This window comes from Elephantulus edwardii, unplaced genomic scaffold, assembly GCF_000299155.1.
Source record: "Elephantulus edwardii isolate Elephantulus edwardi_28Jun2011 unplaced genomic scaffold, EleEdw1.0 scaffold00025, whole genome shotgun sequence".
Taxonomy (NCBI): domain Eukaryota; kingdom Metazoa; phylum Chordata; class Mammalia; order Macroscelidea; family Macroscelididae; genus Elephantulus; species Elephantulus edwardii.
The window spans coordinates 3,563,519-3,578,333 of NW_006399775.1; the positions used below are offsets into that span (position 1 = coordinate 3,563,519).

The 14,815-nt window shown below is 39.3% G+C and overlaps 1 protein-coding gene across 1 annotated transcript in view; it reads left to right on the forward strand.

Moving 5' to 3' along the window:
• Positions 1-96: 96 nt before the first annotated feature.
• TDRP (testis development related protein) overlaps positions 97-14,815 on the forward strand; it is a 57,219-nt gene continuing 42,500 nt past the window's right edge. Inside the window, exon 1 of the mRNA XM_006882845.1 lies at positions 97-210. Coding sequence (XP_006882907.1) covers positions 97-210 — 114 coding nt within the window. The remainder of the gene's footprint in view (positions 211-14,815) is intronic.

Below are 14,815 nucleotides of genomic sequence, written 5' to 3' on the forward strand. Positions count from 1 at the left end.
CAGAAATCGTAAACCGCAAGCATCCACTCGCTCGTCCGAGGACTGGGAGAGGACAGACCCCAAACCCTCCAACACCGGGAGACCCCGCCCTAGAGCATGTGGAAGCTGAACAAGAGCAAAGTGCTTCTGGGCAACTCCCCCGAGGAGGAGGAGGGCCTGCGGGAGGGGAAGCCGCCGCCGCCAACGTCGGCACCCTCTGCAGCCGCACAGGTAGGGCTGGGGGGCCGCTCAGGGCCCGCCCTTTATTTTTCGCTCTGTCCGAGGCCGGGGACCCCTGAAGGAGAGAGCTCAGGTTTTCCGAGTGCTTCCCAGACCAGTTGGATCTTCTTGCCTGTGTCTCGGCGTGAGGCCCGGGCGTGCAGAGCCCCCAGTAGCGAGGAGTGTGGGGGGCTCGGGCGCCCGAGGTGGCGGTGCAGCCGGACGCGCTCCCTCCGGATGACTCTGCAGTTCAGCGCTCGCCCCTTTGCACCGAGCGGGGCGCTGCCGGGACGGGGCGTCGGGGGTAGTGGGCTATTGTTATTATTCTTAGAGGAGGGATCCCAGGGGTCCAGGCAGGGTGCTAGAAGCCTTTAGGAAGCCCAGCAAAACGATGCTATTGAAACACCGCCGTAAGAGCTTTCCTGTAAGGCGCGCGGTGTGAGCAGCACATCACAAGTGGTTATAATTACAAGAAGAAGAGCTGAGAGAGAAAACTTTTTTTGGGGGGGAGCTAATATATATTTTTACTTTTTATGTTTTCTTTTACTCCTGTACCCATGTAGCGCTTATTTCTCCCCCCTCCCCAGTTTTAATAAGAAAATGAACACTGATCTCATTAGCAGTTGAAGGAGTGTAAAGCCTGCCCCATTTTAGCTTATTTATTAATACGCGATGCAGTACCAGCAGGACGGGCCAATTTTAGGTTTCTGATGGCAGCAGGACTGTGATCTGTGATCGGGAAACACATCTCAAAGCACGTTCACAATTTTTTGTTTTCTTTTTTGAAAACAAAACAAAACCACACAACAAAACAGCCACTCATTGCCCTTCCTTTTCCGTTGAGTCACATAATGAAATATAGATTCCTGCAAGGGTATGTGTTCTTGTAGAATAGATACAGACTGGAACATTTGAAAGTTAAGTTCCATGCCAAGTGTTCCGACGTAGCTGTGTCTGATACTGGTGTGGAAATTACAGAGAAGCCCTGAATCATCGCAAGGGCTTGAGAATAAAAAGCTTTTGATGATCATAGCACATGCTTAAGTGAGTTAAAATATTTGTTGGGGTAGTAAGTATTTCCTTTTCTCAGACCTTTGATTTTCTTGAGGAAGAAGGCAGATGTCCTTTATACAGAAAGTTGAAAGGATTGACTTACACGTTTAAGGATAGCTTGGAATGTTTAGAATTTTTTTAATTAAAAGACTCACAGGTGGATCCTGTATGCATGATATATGCTTCCCCTCTTTTTTATTTTTTTCAAATCCAGTGCGCAGTTTTTCTGTGAAATTTACTATTTTTTGAAATGAAGACTATAGATTTCTTTTCCAAGCCCCCTTCCCCAGTAATACTTGGAAACTTTCTTTTAACAAGGTAAATGTGTTGTGGAAGTTTATAACTAAATGTATTTTTCTGAGGGCCTGTGAATAGTTCATTTACCTTCTTCCCCAGGTGAAAAAGAGCTTCTCATTGGAATTGAAGTTTTGAAGTTGTTTTATCATGATAGAGATTTCTTATGGAAGCTAAATCTAGGTTTTCAATTTCATGCAAAATGGACTTAAAAAGCATTGTTGTCCTTGAGCGCCATCGTGGCCCCTTGAGTCTGCTCAAAGTCATAGTGACCTTTATGTACAACAGAATAAGTGTTTAAGTAAGGCTACTATCTAATATATTGCTTCGGGGTCTGCCCTGCACAATGCAGCCTGAGGTTGTTGTTGTTATTGTTATGTGCCTTCGAGTCGCCTATGTACAACAGCCCTAAACTCCGCTCTGTCCAGGGCCAATCACACTGTCTCTGACATTCCCATCCCAATTACCTGTGTAAAATCTGACGATCAGCAAAAAAACTCTGCCTCGCTCCTTCCTCGTTTCCCAAAAATCCTTTCTGCCAATGCTTCGGGCCCAATTGGCACCATCAGCATGGATGGTGAAGAGATTGAGATAGTTAACAGTTTTAATTTACTTGGCTCCACAGTCAACTGCTCTTGGTAACAGCAGCCAGGAAATCAGGAGACGAATTGCATTGGGAAAGTCTGCTGTGAGGGACCGCTCAAGAGTACTGAAGAGCAATGATGTCAGGCTGGAGACTAAGGTGCACCTGATCCGGGCTATCGTCTTCGCAATTAGGTGCTATGCATCAGAGAGTTGGACAGCAAATAGGGCTGACAGAAAGAGGATTGATGCCTTTGAGCTTTGGTGCTGGAGAAGAGTGAGTATACCATGGACTGTTAGGAGAACAAACAGGTTTGTCCTGGAGAGGGTAAGGTAAGCCAGAGTGTTCCCTGGAGTCAAGGATTCTGAAGCTTTGTCTGACATATTTTGGGCATGTTGCAAAGAGGGACTGGTCCTTGGAAAGGGCCATCATGTTTGGCAGAGTGGAGGGGAAGCAAAGGAGAGGAAGACCTGTGGTGAGATGGATCGATTATGTGACTGGAGCCGTGGGAATAAGTGCATTTGAGATGGCTAGGTTGGCACAGGATTGAACAGCATTTAGAGCTCTTGTACATAGGGTCGCTATGAGTCGCAAGCCACTCGATGGCACACAACAACAACAACTATCTAATCATCTTTTGGTAGTATTAATGTTTTCTGTACTTTTAATTTTTTTATTATGAAAATTTTATGGTTACTCCAAACCCCAGTTTTCATTTTAGATATGATGAGAATTTAAATGTGGCCACTGAGTTACTTGGACTTGTTGAAGATCAGCAGATAATGTTGTTGCAGGTTGGATCCTTTGTATGTCCAAGGTTAGCTTGTTAAAGCTCCCCCACCCCCACCCCACTTTTCCCCTTTAAGTTTTGCTTTTGAAAAAGTTCTAACATACAGGTTGGGAGAACAAAACTGCACACCTATATATCCTCCATCTAGATTCAACCATTGGACTCACTTCGCCGCTTTTTCTTAAAGTTCTTTTTCTGACTTTTGGTTTTTATAAAAATCATCTATATCCTAGTTCTAACTGTAGTTTTTATGTATTTATAATGTAATGCATGGAAAAAAATGGCTATCAAAGGAAATTTTTAGGTTTGGTAAGTTAGTCATATTCTATATTTAGTTAATACCTTTGAAAGAATTTATTTTTTTGTATTAAACCCAAAGCCATCTTTTATAATGAACATTTAAAATTCATGACAAATCTACCATAAAACTTCTGCCTACAAAATCTTATTTTAAAGTTGAGAGAAGTAGGAATGAATACATGAGTAGGATTTAATGAATCAGTTAAATTCCCTCACTAGAAATATCAGTTCTTAGTTCAGTTTTATTTTAAATTTTAGTTTACCCTTCACCCTCCCAGAAAAAAAATCAGTTAGCTAGTCTAGTTTTAATATATAACTTGAGAGAGTAGACTTTCTCTTATTCTAAAAAAGTAGTTGCTGTCTTACCCAATATATTTCACTTGTTAAAAACCAGGTCAAATAGCTACAGTTTCTACCTTGTGTTATTTTTAAGATGCTAAAAAAATAGGTTAATGTTAGATTTTTATATGAGGCATTCAAAATCATCACTCAGATTTAAGAGATAATACAAAGTTATTGATAAAAGCCTTTAATACTGTAGAAAATAAATTTCACCTTCTTTTTGTGCCACTGGACTTTTTAGTCATAGACATATATATTCCATTAAAATATAACAGTGAATTCTGTGAGTGCATGATTTTTTTAGACACTTATTCAACAAAGAGGAATTACCTGGTTTAATGAATTTGCTGTTTATTTAGAAAAATAAAACTCATGCATATAATGTAAATTTTTTCATATGTCAGAATATTTAAAGAATGTCAAATGCCAATTTTCGTCCTTCTTTCTAGTAGGAAACATGAAGTTTTTTTATATCCAGCCATTGAATATCTGTGTATATACATATATGTATGTTTTTAAATTTTGGCTTTTCTACTCTACACATTTTTATGCACTTTGAATAATAATAATAATAATAATAATAATAATAATAATAATAATGATGATGATGTATATTATGAAGAGCTTTCCCTTACAGGACTGCCAATGCTACTACATTCTTTTTTAAGACTGTCGTGCTAAATGAGGGCGCTCTGGTGGTGTAGACCCTTGGAATGGTACTGCTCTCCCAAGGGCTGTGCCTCTCTGGCAGTTAGAGTTCATCAGCTGCTCTGCCAGAGAAAGATGGACCGTCCTTTCCTGTGTGATTTACAGCTTTGAGAACTCAAACTTATTGGTGGGAGGGTGATTCTTTGACATTAAATGATACAAAATAGTAGACCAGAGTTTATCTGGTTAGACCTCTTTCTGATGGCTCTTGAGGATCTTAAGACCTTTCTTTACCTCTGTCTCCTAAAATTTTTTTTGTGGGGTGTTTTTTTTTGTCTTCTAAAATTTTTATAGCCGTTTTAGAGAAGTCAGTAAAGATCTGACCATCTGATGAAAGTGCAACTTATGTTTTATTTGCTTCAAGGCTGGATTGTGTTAAGAGATGTAGCTAATTTAAAGCCAATACCTTTAAAAGAAAACCCTAGAGGATTTTGGAGAAATTTTCATTTTGTAGGCTTAGTTTAAAAGGCTTAAACAGGATTTTGTACACTCTGCAATAAAAAGAGCCCAGTCAGTGGGGAGTTGTGCTGCTAAACTCAAAGGCAGTGCCTTTTTGGTGGCTTGAATCCACTAGAGGCTCTGTAGGCAACAGATGGACAGTCTCCTCCCAGGTGATTTCTGGTCCTCTGGAAATCTTCTAGATGACTAGCTTCAGACTCGAAGGAATTATCTGTTTGTTGTCGATATTTGCTGCCAAGTCAGCTCCCAATTATGGTATAACACTTATGGTGACCACTTACGGTATAACAGAAAGAAAGATTGTATGATCCTGTGCTATCGTTACGATAACTGGTATGCCTGAGTTCATTGCTTTGGCTATTGTGTCCGCGCTTTCCACTGAGGGTTTCTCAGGTTTTCGTTGGCCTCTCTGCCAACCATGATGTCTTTCTACGGATTGGTCTTTCTTGATGTATCCCATCCTAAGTCAGTCATAGTCTTACCATCTTCAGCTTTAAGGAACATTCTACTTAGAGTTCTTTTAAGGTTGATAAATTTTTTTCTTTTCAGCGACCCACTGTAGAGTATTCTTGAAAAATTCCACAGTACAAAACACTTTTTTGGTCTTACTTTTTCATTGTCCAATTTGCACTTGCACACGAGACAATTGAAAAGACCATACCTTGAATTAGGTAACCAAAATGACTTACTTACTTTTAAAACTTTTAGGATATCTTTTGTAGCTCAGTTAGTATAGTAATAGTATAGTATAGTATAGTATAGTATAGTATAGTATAGTATAGTATAGTATAGTATGTTGTTGTTGTTATGTGCCGTCAAATCGCTTGCTACTCATAGCAACCCTATGTACAAAGCCCTAAACCTTGCTCCATCCTGTGCCAGTCTCACTGTCTCTGACACACCTACCCCAATTACCCCAGTCACCGAATCAGTCCATCTCGTCGAGGGTCTTCCCTTCCTGCAGTCACTGAATCAGTCCATCTCATCGAGTTCCTCTCCTACACTGTCCCTCCAGTCTCCCAAGCATGACATCCCTCCCCAATGACTGGTCCCTCCTTGCAGCATGTTGAAAGTATGTCAGATGAAGCTTCAGAATCCTTACCTCCAAGGAGCAGCCTGGTTTAACTCTCTCCTGGATGAACCTGTTCATTTTCTTAGCAGTCCATGATACATATTCAGTACTCTTCTCCAGCACCACAGCTCAAAGGTATCAATTCTCCTATCCCCCCTAGGTATTGTCCAGCTCTCTGATGCATAACAAGTGATTGCAAAGACCAAGGCCTGTATCAGGCACACCTTAGTCTCCAGAGTGACACCATTGCCTTTCTGTACTCTGGAGAGGTCCCTATAGCGGACTTTCCCATCGCGATATGTCTTTTAATTTCCTGGCTGCTGGTGCCAAGAGTGTTGACTGTGAAACTAAAGCTGTTAACAGTCTCAATTTCTTCACCATCCATCCTGATGCGGCACTTGGCCCAGTGGTGAGAATTTTTGTCTTCTTGATATTGAGCCTCAGTCTATATTGAAAGCTACAGTCCTTGACCCTCTGCAGCAAGTGCTTCAGGTCCTCAGTTTCAGCAAACAGGGTTTTGTCATCTGCATAACACAGTTTATTGATAGATTTTCCACCAATCCTGATGCCACATTTCTCCTTATCGAGCCTCGAATAGTAATCTTTTGGTTGCTGGACTAGTGCTTCCATAGACATTTGATTGTAGGTGCAAGTAGCATCTGGAGTACTCACTCAAAGAAAACCAACCTGAGGGTACCATATATAAATAATTTTGTGTAATCTAAACTAAGGTTGATTGGTCTTTTATAGTACCCTGTGGGTTGTATTGAAATGAACTTTCGTGGTTTCAGGAAAGGAGTAAGCTTGATTTTGGGTGATAAGTTTAAGGCACTGGTGGCCTAGTAGTAAGAAGTTATGCTGCAATCCTAAAGACACCTTGTTCAGATCCATCAGCTCCTTTGCAGAGGGCAAGGCAGTCTCCCCCCATGTGATTTACTGTCTCTGAAAACCTGCTGGAAGGTCAGCTATGGGTCACTTGCAGCTCACTGATAAGTGGCACACAAACAAATGTTGTTGTTGTTGTTATGTGCTGTCGGGTCACTTGCGACTCATAGCGACCCTGTATACAATAGCCCTAAACTCTGCTCTGTTTGAAGTATTGAACATTGGAAAGAGCAAGCTGAAAGGATGAAATATATATTCTTTTCCCTCTTACCTGTTCTTCCTTCCTTCTCCAGCTGAATACTATTTTCTTTTGTTTTAAGAACTAAAAGCAAATAGGCAGTGTTCTCCTGCATTGAAATTAACATGCTTTAAACATTGCTTTGCAACTTGCTTTTTCCATTTAACAATAAGTTTTAGATCTTTCCTTATCAGTACATCAAGAGCTTCCTCATTCTTTCCTGTGTTTCTGTGAATATTTGAATATTGTATGGCAGTTCCTTGAATGGATAGTTTAAAAACAATAAAGAAATCCAAAATAACTTGTCCTCTATTTCTGAATATTTAGAAGGTTATTTCCGGTCTTTTTTGTGAGACAAATGTGGAGCCTGTAATTTTGCATATCTGAAGATAAATTTCTAAGAGGTGGAGCTGCTGAGTCAAAAGGAGTGTATATTTCTTTTTTTAATAGATATCTCTAAATTGCCCATCCAAAGCAGTTGTACTCATTTACATTTTAATCACCAGTGTGTGAGTGTGTTTTTAACTACAGACTTGACAGTGCAGTGCACAGTTGTTGTTCTTATATGCAATCAGGTCACCTGCAACTCATCGTGACCCTGTGTACAACAGCTCTGAACCCTACCCTGTCCTGAGCAAGTCTCACTGATTCCAACACACATACTACCATTGCCTTAGTTACTGCCTCTCTCTTCTGCACAGTCCCTCTACCTTGACGAGCACCATGTCCTTCTCTAAGGACTAGTCTCTCCTCGCCATGTGCTCAAGCTATATGTGAGATGGAGCTTTAAAATCCTAGTCTCCAAGGAGAAACTTGGTTTCACTTTCCCCAAGAGAGACCTGTTTGTTTTCTTGGTGGTTCATAGTATACATGTTCAAGACTCTTCTCCAGCACCACAACTCAATGGTATCATTAATTCTTCTGTCTTCCTTAGTCATGGTCCACCTCTGTGATGCATAGACCAAGTAATTGCAAAGACCATGGCCTAGAACAAGTGCACCTTAGTCTCTAGACTGACATCGTTGAAGGTCCCTGACAGCAGATTGCAAAAATTTAAATCTGGGGAGTTAAAAAAAAAAAAGGCATTTTATATGGTTTTCATTTTAAAGTTTCCTACAGATAATTTCCACACAGCCGGAACACAAATAGATACTCCTCTGGTACTCTCTGCTTCAGTTAAGATCCATCTAACTTTGGCGGTGATATCCCTAGTGCCATGGCCTCTTCTGAACTCAGATTGTATTTCTGGTAGTTCTCTGTCAGTGTATTGTTCCAATCATTTTTGGATAATCTTCAGTATAATTTTGCTCGAATGTACTATCAATGTCACTATCTGATAATGTTAACTGTTGAATCACCTTTTTTGGGGGGAGTGGGAATAAACCTGGATCCCTTCCAGTCCGTTGGCCAGGTAGGTAGTTGCACTCTAGATTTTCAAGCACAACCTGTTAAGCACATCCAGTGCTGCTACTGTGTATTGAAATATATCATCTGGTTTTCTGTGAAGTCTTTCAGAGCAGCTTGAACTTCCTCCTTCATCGTCATTGCTTGTTGGTCATTGGTTATTTCATAAAATTCTTCCTTGTCAGTCAATACTTTCTGGTACAGTGACTTTGTGTACTTTGTGATTTTTAATGCTTCCTGAGATCATTAAATGTTCTGTTCATAACAAATATGTTTTGCCACTCAAGGTTTTGAATTTGTTCTTCAGTTCCCTACAACTTAAGAAATGCTGAATCCATCTCTTTTGATTTTCTGACTCTAGGTCTTTGCACATCTCTTTGTAATATTTTCCTTTGTCTTCTTGAGCTGGCCTTTGAAATCTTCTGTTCAGCTCTTTAACTTCCCAATTCCTTCCCATTGCTTTGGCTTCTCGATGTTTTCTTGCAGTATTCAGTCTCTTCTGATTCTGACATCCATCTTGGCCTTTTCTTCCTCCTTTGTAATTGCATTAATTGTGGATGATATTCTTGATATCCTCCCACAACTCATCTAGCCTTCATTCATTAGTGTTCAAGGCCTCAAACCTGTTCTTGAGATTGTTTTTAAATTGAGGTGGTAGAGCCTCAAGGTCAAATTTTTATTCTTGTTGGTTTAATTTTCTTTAGCTTCAGCTTGAACTTGCACATGAGTAGGTAATGATCTCTTCCATAATCAGTGCCTTGACTTCATTTTCATAGCTGAGATTGAACTTTTCCATTGATTCTTCCACAGATGTAAACAGTGTGATACCAGTTAAAGAGAGGTCCATATGTATAGGTGTTTTTTTGTTTCTTATAAAAGGTATTTGCAATGAATAAATCATTGATTTTCCAGCCTCATTTATGTCACCAAGTCCGTGTTTTCCAACTACTGATCCTTTTTCTTTGTTTCCTACTTCTGCATTACAGTTACCCATTATTATTAATGCATCCTGGTTGCATGTTTGATCGATTTTTGGCTGCAAAAGTTGATATTTCCTCCTTTTTGGCTATTGTTCTTGGTGCATATATTGTGGCTAGCCTTGAGAACAATGAGAATCTCAGAATACTTGATTGTATTCACACGAACCCTGTACTTGGAGCAGGAAGCAGTCCTCAGAACAGCAAGGACTTAATGCATGGTTTAACATCAAGAAAGGACAGTAATATAATGTTTAGAGGTGTTTTAAAAATCCCCTTCCCCTGGGGAAGGGGGGGTGGGCAGGGAGAAAAGTGCAATAATGAATGACTGGAAACCTTAAGACCCTGTAAACTTTCATTAAAATTAATTTTTAAAAAATTTAAAAGGTGCACGTGTCCCTTTCAGAAAGCAAATACAGCTTGTCTTTGTTATTTAAAAACAAGTAATTATGAATTATTTTTATTGCGTTACAAATGAAAAGAATTCTATCAAGTTTACAACCATGAATTTCAACCACAGCTAGTACAGAAGAAGCTCTCTATCAAAAAGCTTTAAAAGGAGTGTTTGTTGAACATAAACATTTTCTTTGTGTTTTGTATTATCAATGTAAATACCTACTTGCAGCCATATGACAATGTAGGATTGTTTTCAGGAATGCCTCAATAAACCCTTTAAACTTAAAAAAAAATCCTCCCCTTACCCAAGGATAGTATTTTCAATGGAGTTTAGTAAAAAGATATGCGCAGAAGAGGTTAAGGATTACAGTCTCCAATATGTACTGAAATGCAGTATTAACAAAATAAAGATTCTCACCACTGGGCCAATTGGCAGTATCATGATAGACGGAGAAGAGATTGATATTGTTAACAAGTTCAGCTTGCTTGGTTCCACAGTCAGCACTCTTGGTACCAGCTGCCAGGAAATCAAAAGATGAATTGCATTAGGAAAATCTGTCTGTCTAGAGACTAAGGTGAACCTCACCCAGGTCATGATTTCTGCAATTATTTGTTATGCTTCAGAGAGCTGGATAATGACTAGGGAGGACAGAAGAAGAGATAACTTTGAGTTATGTTGCTGGAGAAGAGTATTGAATATACCATGGGCCACTAGCAGAACAAACATTTGATGCTATGGTGTTGGAGAAGAGTATTGAATATACCATGGACTGCTAAGAAAATGAACAGGTTCAGCCTGGAGAGGGTTAAACCAGGCTGCTTCTTGGAGACAAGGACTCTTCTGACACCTTGATTTTGGGCTTGAAGCTTCCAGAAATGTGACAGTGCATACCTCTTGTTTTAAACCACCTACTTTATAGTGCTTTGTAATGACAAAGCTAGGAAACTGTTAAAGGGGTTAAATCTTCTTTTAAAATTGTTTGCTTTGAATAGTCTTTTACTTGAGAAAGGGCCACAAGGAGTTTAGACTGTATATTTTGGCTGATGCTAAGTATTGGAGAACTTTTAAAAAGGGCTTTAAGATATTTTATAATGATTACTAGTTTGTGGACATGAGGATAGAGTGCAAGAAGGATGTTCTGAGAGAGATCTGGTTTTGAAAGCAGTACACTGAGTTTTATTCTAGATTTGCTGGTCTTGGATAATACGTGCATCAGTCTTGAATTGTCTAGCAAGTGATGTGGAATTGGAGACTGGGGAATATGGTCATTGTTTGTGCCCTTTAAAAAAAAATTCAAGAATCTGGGTCTCTTTTTTTTTTTCAGAACATTCATAATTAGGATAGATAGTAAGTTAATTGAGTCCAGGAAAAAGTCTTTGATCTTTGTCAGCCATATGGTTTGTTACAGCTACTCAGCTCAGCAGTTGTAACCATGAAAATTGCTATAGATGATATAGCTAAATATGTGAGCATAGGTATGTTCCAATCAAACTTGACAAAAAAAGTAGGTAGGTCATGATTTGCCAGCCTCACAGACTAGGCCACCAGCACTCTTTTCTTATGCAACTTGTTATATGCTATTGAGTCATATTAATTTAGAGCTGACCCTTCAGTTTTTCAGAGGCTGTAAATCACATGAGAGATTATCCATCTCTTTCCCATGGAGCAACTGGTGTATTTGAACTGCCTTCCTTGGAAGGAATAGTGCTTCCCCCTTCTAAGTACACAATGGCATTAGATGACCTCTAACTTATGAGAGAGGAAAGATTTGCTATGAACAGACCAAGGTTGATTCCTATGAATTGTAGGTTGGAGATATCTACTCTCTGACTTTTTCACCAGTGCTTACATAAGCATGACTCTGCTGATTTTGCTAATTCAACCTTTAAATTATGCAGTGCTTCATGGTACATTATTTTTTGGTGGTTTTGTTGAATACTTTGTTCTGATGATGTTTTCAAAAATAATCTTTTTTTAAAACTATGTAAATTAATAGGCATTTTGTTTGATATGGCAAGTAGGTATGTAGAAAAATGTTAGAGAAAAGAAAAATGTGTAATTATGATGAGGATGATATCCTTTGTATGCTTTCATTTTTGACATAGAAATATACATCTCCAATTTCGATGTTATAAATAAATACGGATTTAAAATTTTACTTTTTTACTAAGAAAATATTTACACAAATAATTTCTTTTAAGAAGGCACTTTATAACTTATAACTGCTTCCTTATAGACTCAAGGTCATTCTTCAAATTGTGTAACCCTTTCTCACCCTTCTTTTCTGAATTCTGCATTCACTGTACTTAACTATCTGTGTAGGATCAAACTGACAGTAGTGGTTTAAAAGGTTAGATAGTAATCTTAGAGGGTTGTATGCTCATATTAACTGTGTTGAGGGGAAGAAGATAAAGAATCTATTATAGTTTCAAATTCTTGCAGACTCTCAAAAGGAGTTATGATGAGATGGTGCTGAAAGCACTTGGCTGCTAACCACAAAGGCAACAGTTTGAACCTACTACCTGTACCACAAAGATGGTTTGGTAGCATAGAAATAGAATGTTGCATTGCTAATTCAGAGGTTTTGTTCTTCTGGTAATTTGAAGCTGCCAGTGCTTCCTCGGGAGACAGACACTGTCCTCATTGCAGTGTATGACCTAGGAAATTGAAGGATCTCTGTGATTTGGAACAAACATGAAGACAGTGAGTGAGTTGTTCCAAAGAAGAAACACAAGGTAGTATGTACTCTTCCTGGATGATACCCTTGATATCCTCCCACAACTCATCTGGCCTTCGCTCATTAGTGTTCAAAGCCTCAAACCTGTTCCTGAGATGGTTCTGAAATTCAGGTGGGATAGACTCAAAGTCATATTTTGGTTGCCTTGGATTTGGTTTAATTTTCCTCAACTTCAGCTTGAACTTGCATATGAGTAGTTGGTGGTCTGTTCCACAATCAGCTCCTGGCCTAGTTTTCACAGCTGATATTGAGCTTCTCCAGCGGTTCTTTCCACAGATGTAATCGATCTGATTCCTATGCATACCATCAGGTGAAATCCAGGTATATAACCTGCGTTTATGTCTCTTAAAGAATGCATTTGCTATGAATAAGTCATTGATTGTGCAAAATTTAATCATTCTCTCTCCCACTCCATTTCTGTCACTGAGTCCATGTTTTCCAACTACTGAATCTTCTTTGTTCCCGACTTTTGCATTCCAGTCACCCATTATTATCAATGCATCTTGATTGCATGTTCGATCAATCTCTGATTGTAAAAGCTGGTAAAAATCTTCTATCTCCTCTTCCTTGGCTCTGGTTGTTGGTGCATATATTTGAATGATAGTGGTATTTACTGGACTTCCTTGTATGCGTATAGATATTATCCTGTCACTGACAATATTGTACTTCAAGATGGATCTAGCAATGACTTTTTTAAACTATGAAAGCAACTCCATTTTTCCTCACCTTTTCATCTCCAGAGTAATATATCATATGGTAATCCGACTCAAAATGCCCCATGCCAGTCCATCTCATCTCACCAATGCCTAGTATGTCAATATTTATGCGTTCCATTTCTTCCTTAACAATATCTAATTTTCCTACATTCATGGTTCTCACATTCCATGTCCCAATCACCAGTGTCTGCTTACAACTGTTCCTCTTCCTTTGTATTTCCATACTTGAAAACTCAACCTCCTTTGCCGTTTCTGTTATTTAAATGTGTTCTGTAGCCAACAATAATAAAGTTTGTAACACACCAAAGGACTAAGTATCTGTATGTAGTTACATTGTTGTGTGCCTTCTAGTTGGAACTGCTCCATAGCTGACCCTCTGGCAGGTTTTCAGAGGCAATAAATCAAGAGGAGATTGCCTGTCTTTCTCCTGAAGAGTAGCTGGTAGATTCAAACTGTGTACTTTGTGTTGGCAGTGCAGTTCCATACCACTAAGACAGCAGAGCTCCTGTGTTTCAATATAGAGGAGATTAAGTCATTTTTACTCTGAAGTGGAAGAAGGAAGGGTAAGGGTGTGTTTGTGTACACATGCGCACACATTTTCACATTAAAAAAAAAGGCTCCCTGGAAGCAGGAGCGGCATCCACTTCCAAAATGGCTTGCCTCTGGAAACTCTATGTGCGAACAGTGCTCAGGCTGTTTGTTCATAGGGTCACTATGAGTCGTCTATGACTCAACGGCATTAAACAACAACAACAACAACAGGTGTGTTCCAGTCAAACTTGGCAAAAAATTAGGTAGGCACTAGGACTAGCCATGATTTGCCAGCCTCACAGACTAGGCCACCAGCACTCTTTTCTTATGCAACTTGTTATATGCTATTGAGTCATATCAATTTAGAGCTGGCCCTTCAGATTTAGAGGTGTACCGTTTGATACACTGACTAGGACAGTAGGAATTGGTGTGTTGGAATTAGTGAGGCTGGCTCAGGACAGGGTAGGGTTCAGAGCTGCTGTACATAGGATCGCTATGGGTCAGAGGTGACTCAAGGGCACATAACAACAACAACAACTATCATTTTTATGGCTTCTGTAAATTAAAATGGTAGACATGGAGGAAGAACACAAAATAACAGCACTTTGGAAATCTCCACAGCTTCCAGTGTATGGAAATTTTAGCATCCAGTAAAAGATGATAAAAGAGACAGATGGGTATGGGAAGAACAAAAATTTTATTAAAAATGATTTTAAAATTGGGATGATTGGTTAACCGTTTTGAGACAAAAAAAGGATTCGATTCACGTTTTCACAGCAGATGGCAAAATACTGCTGAAGATCAGTCAAAAAACAGAATAGTATACAGAAAACTGGCCCAAATTAAAGCTGTGTTTATAAGAGATCATGGCACTAGGGATATCATTGCTGATGTCAGGCAGATCCTAGCAGAAATCATAGAATACCAGAAGAATATATATATTTGTGTTTTATTACTATACAGAGACATTTGACTGTGGATCAAAACAATTGAATCAATCTACATTGAGAAGAATGGGAATCTCAAAACTAAATTATACAGAACCTACACATCCCAACAGCTGTTGTTGTTGTTGTTATGTGCCGTCGAGTCGCCTGCGACTCATAGCGAACCTATGTACAACAGCCCTAA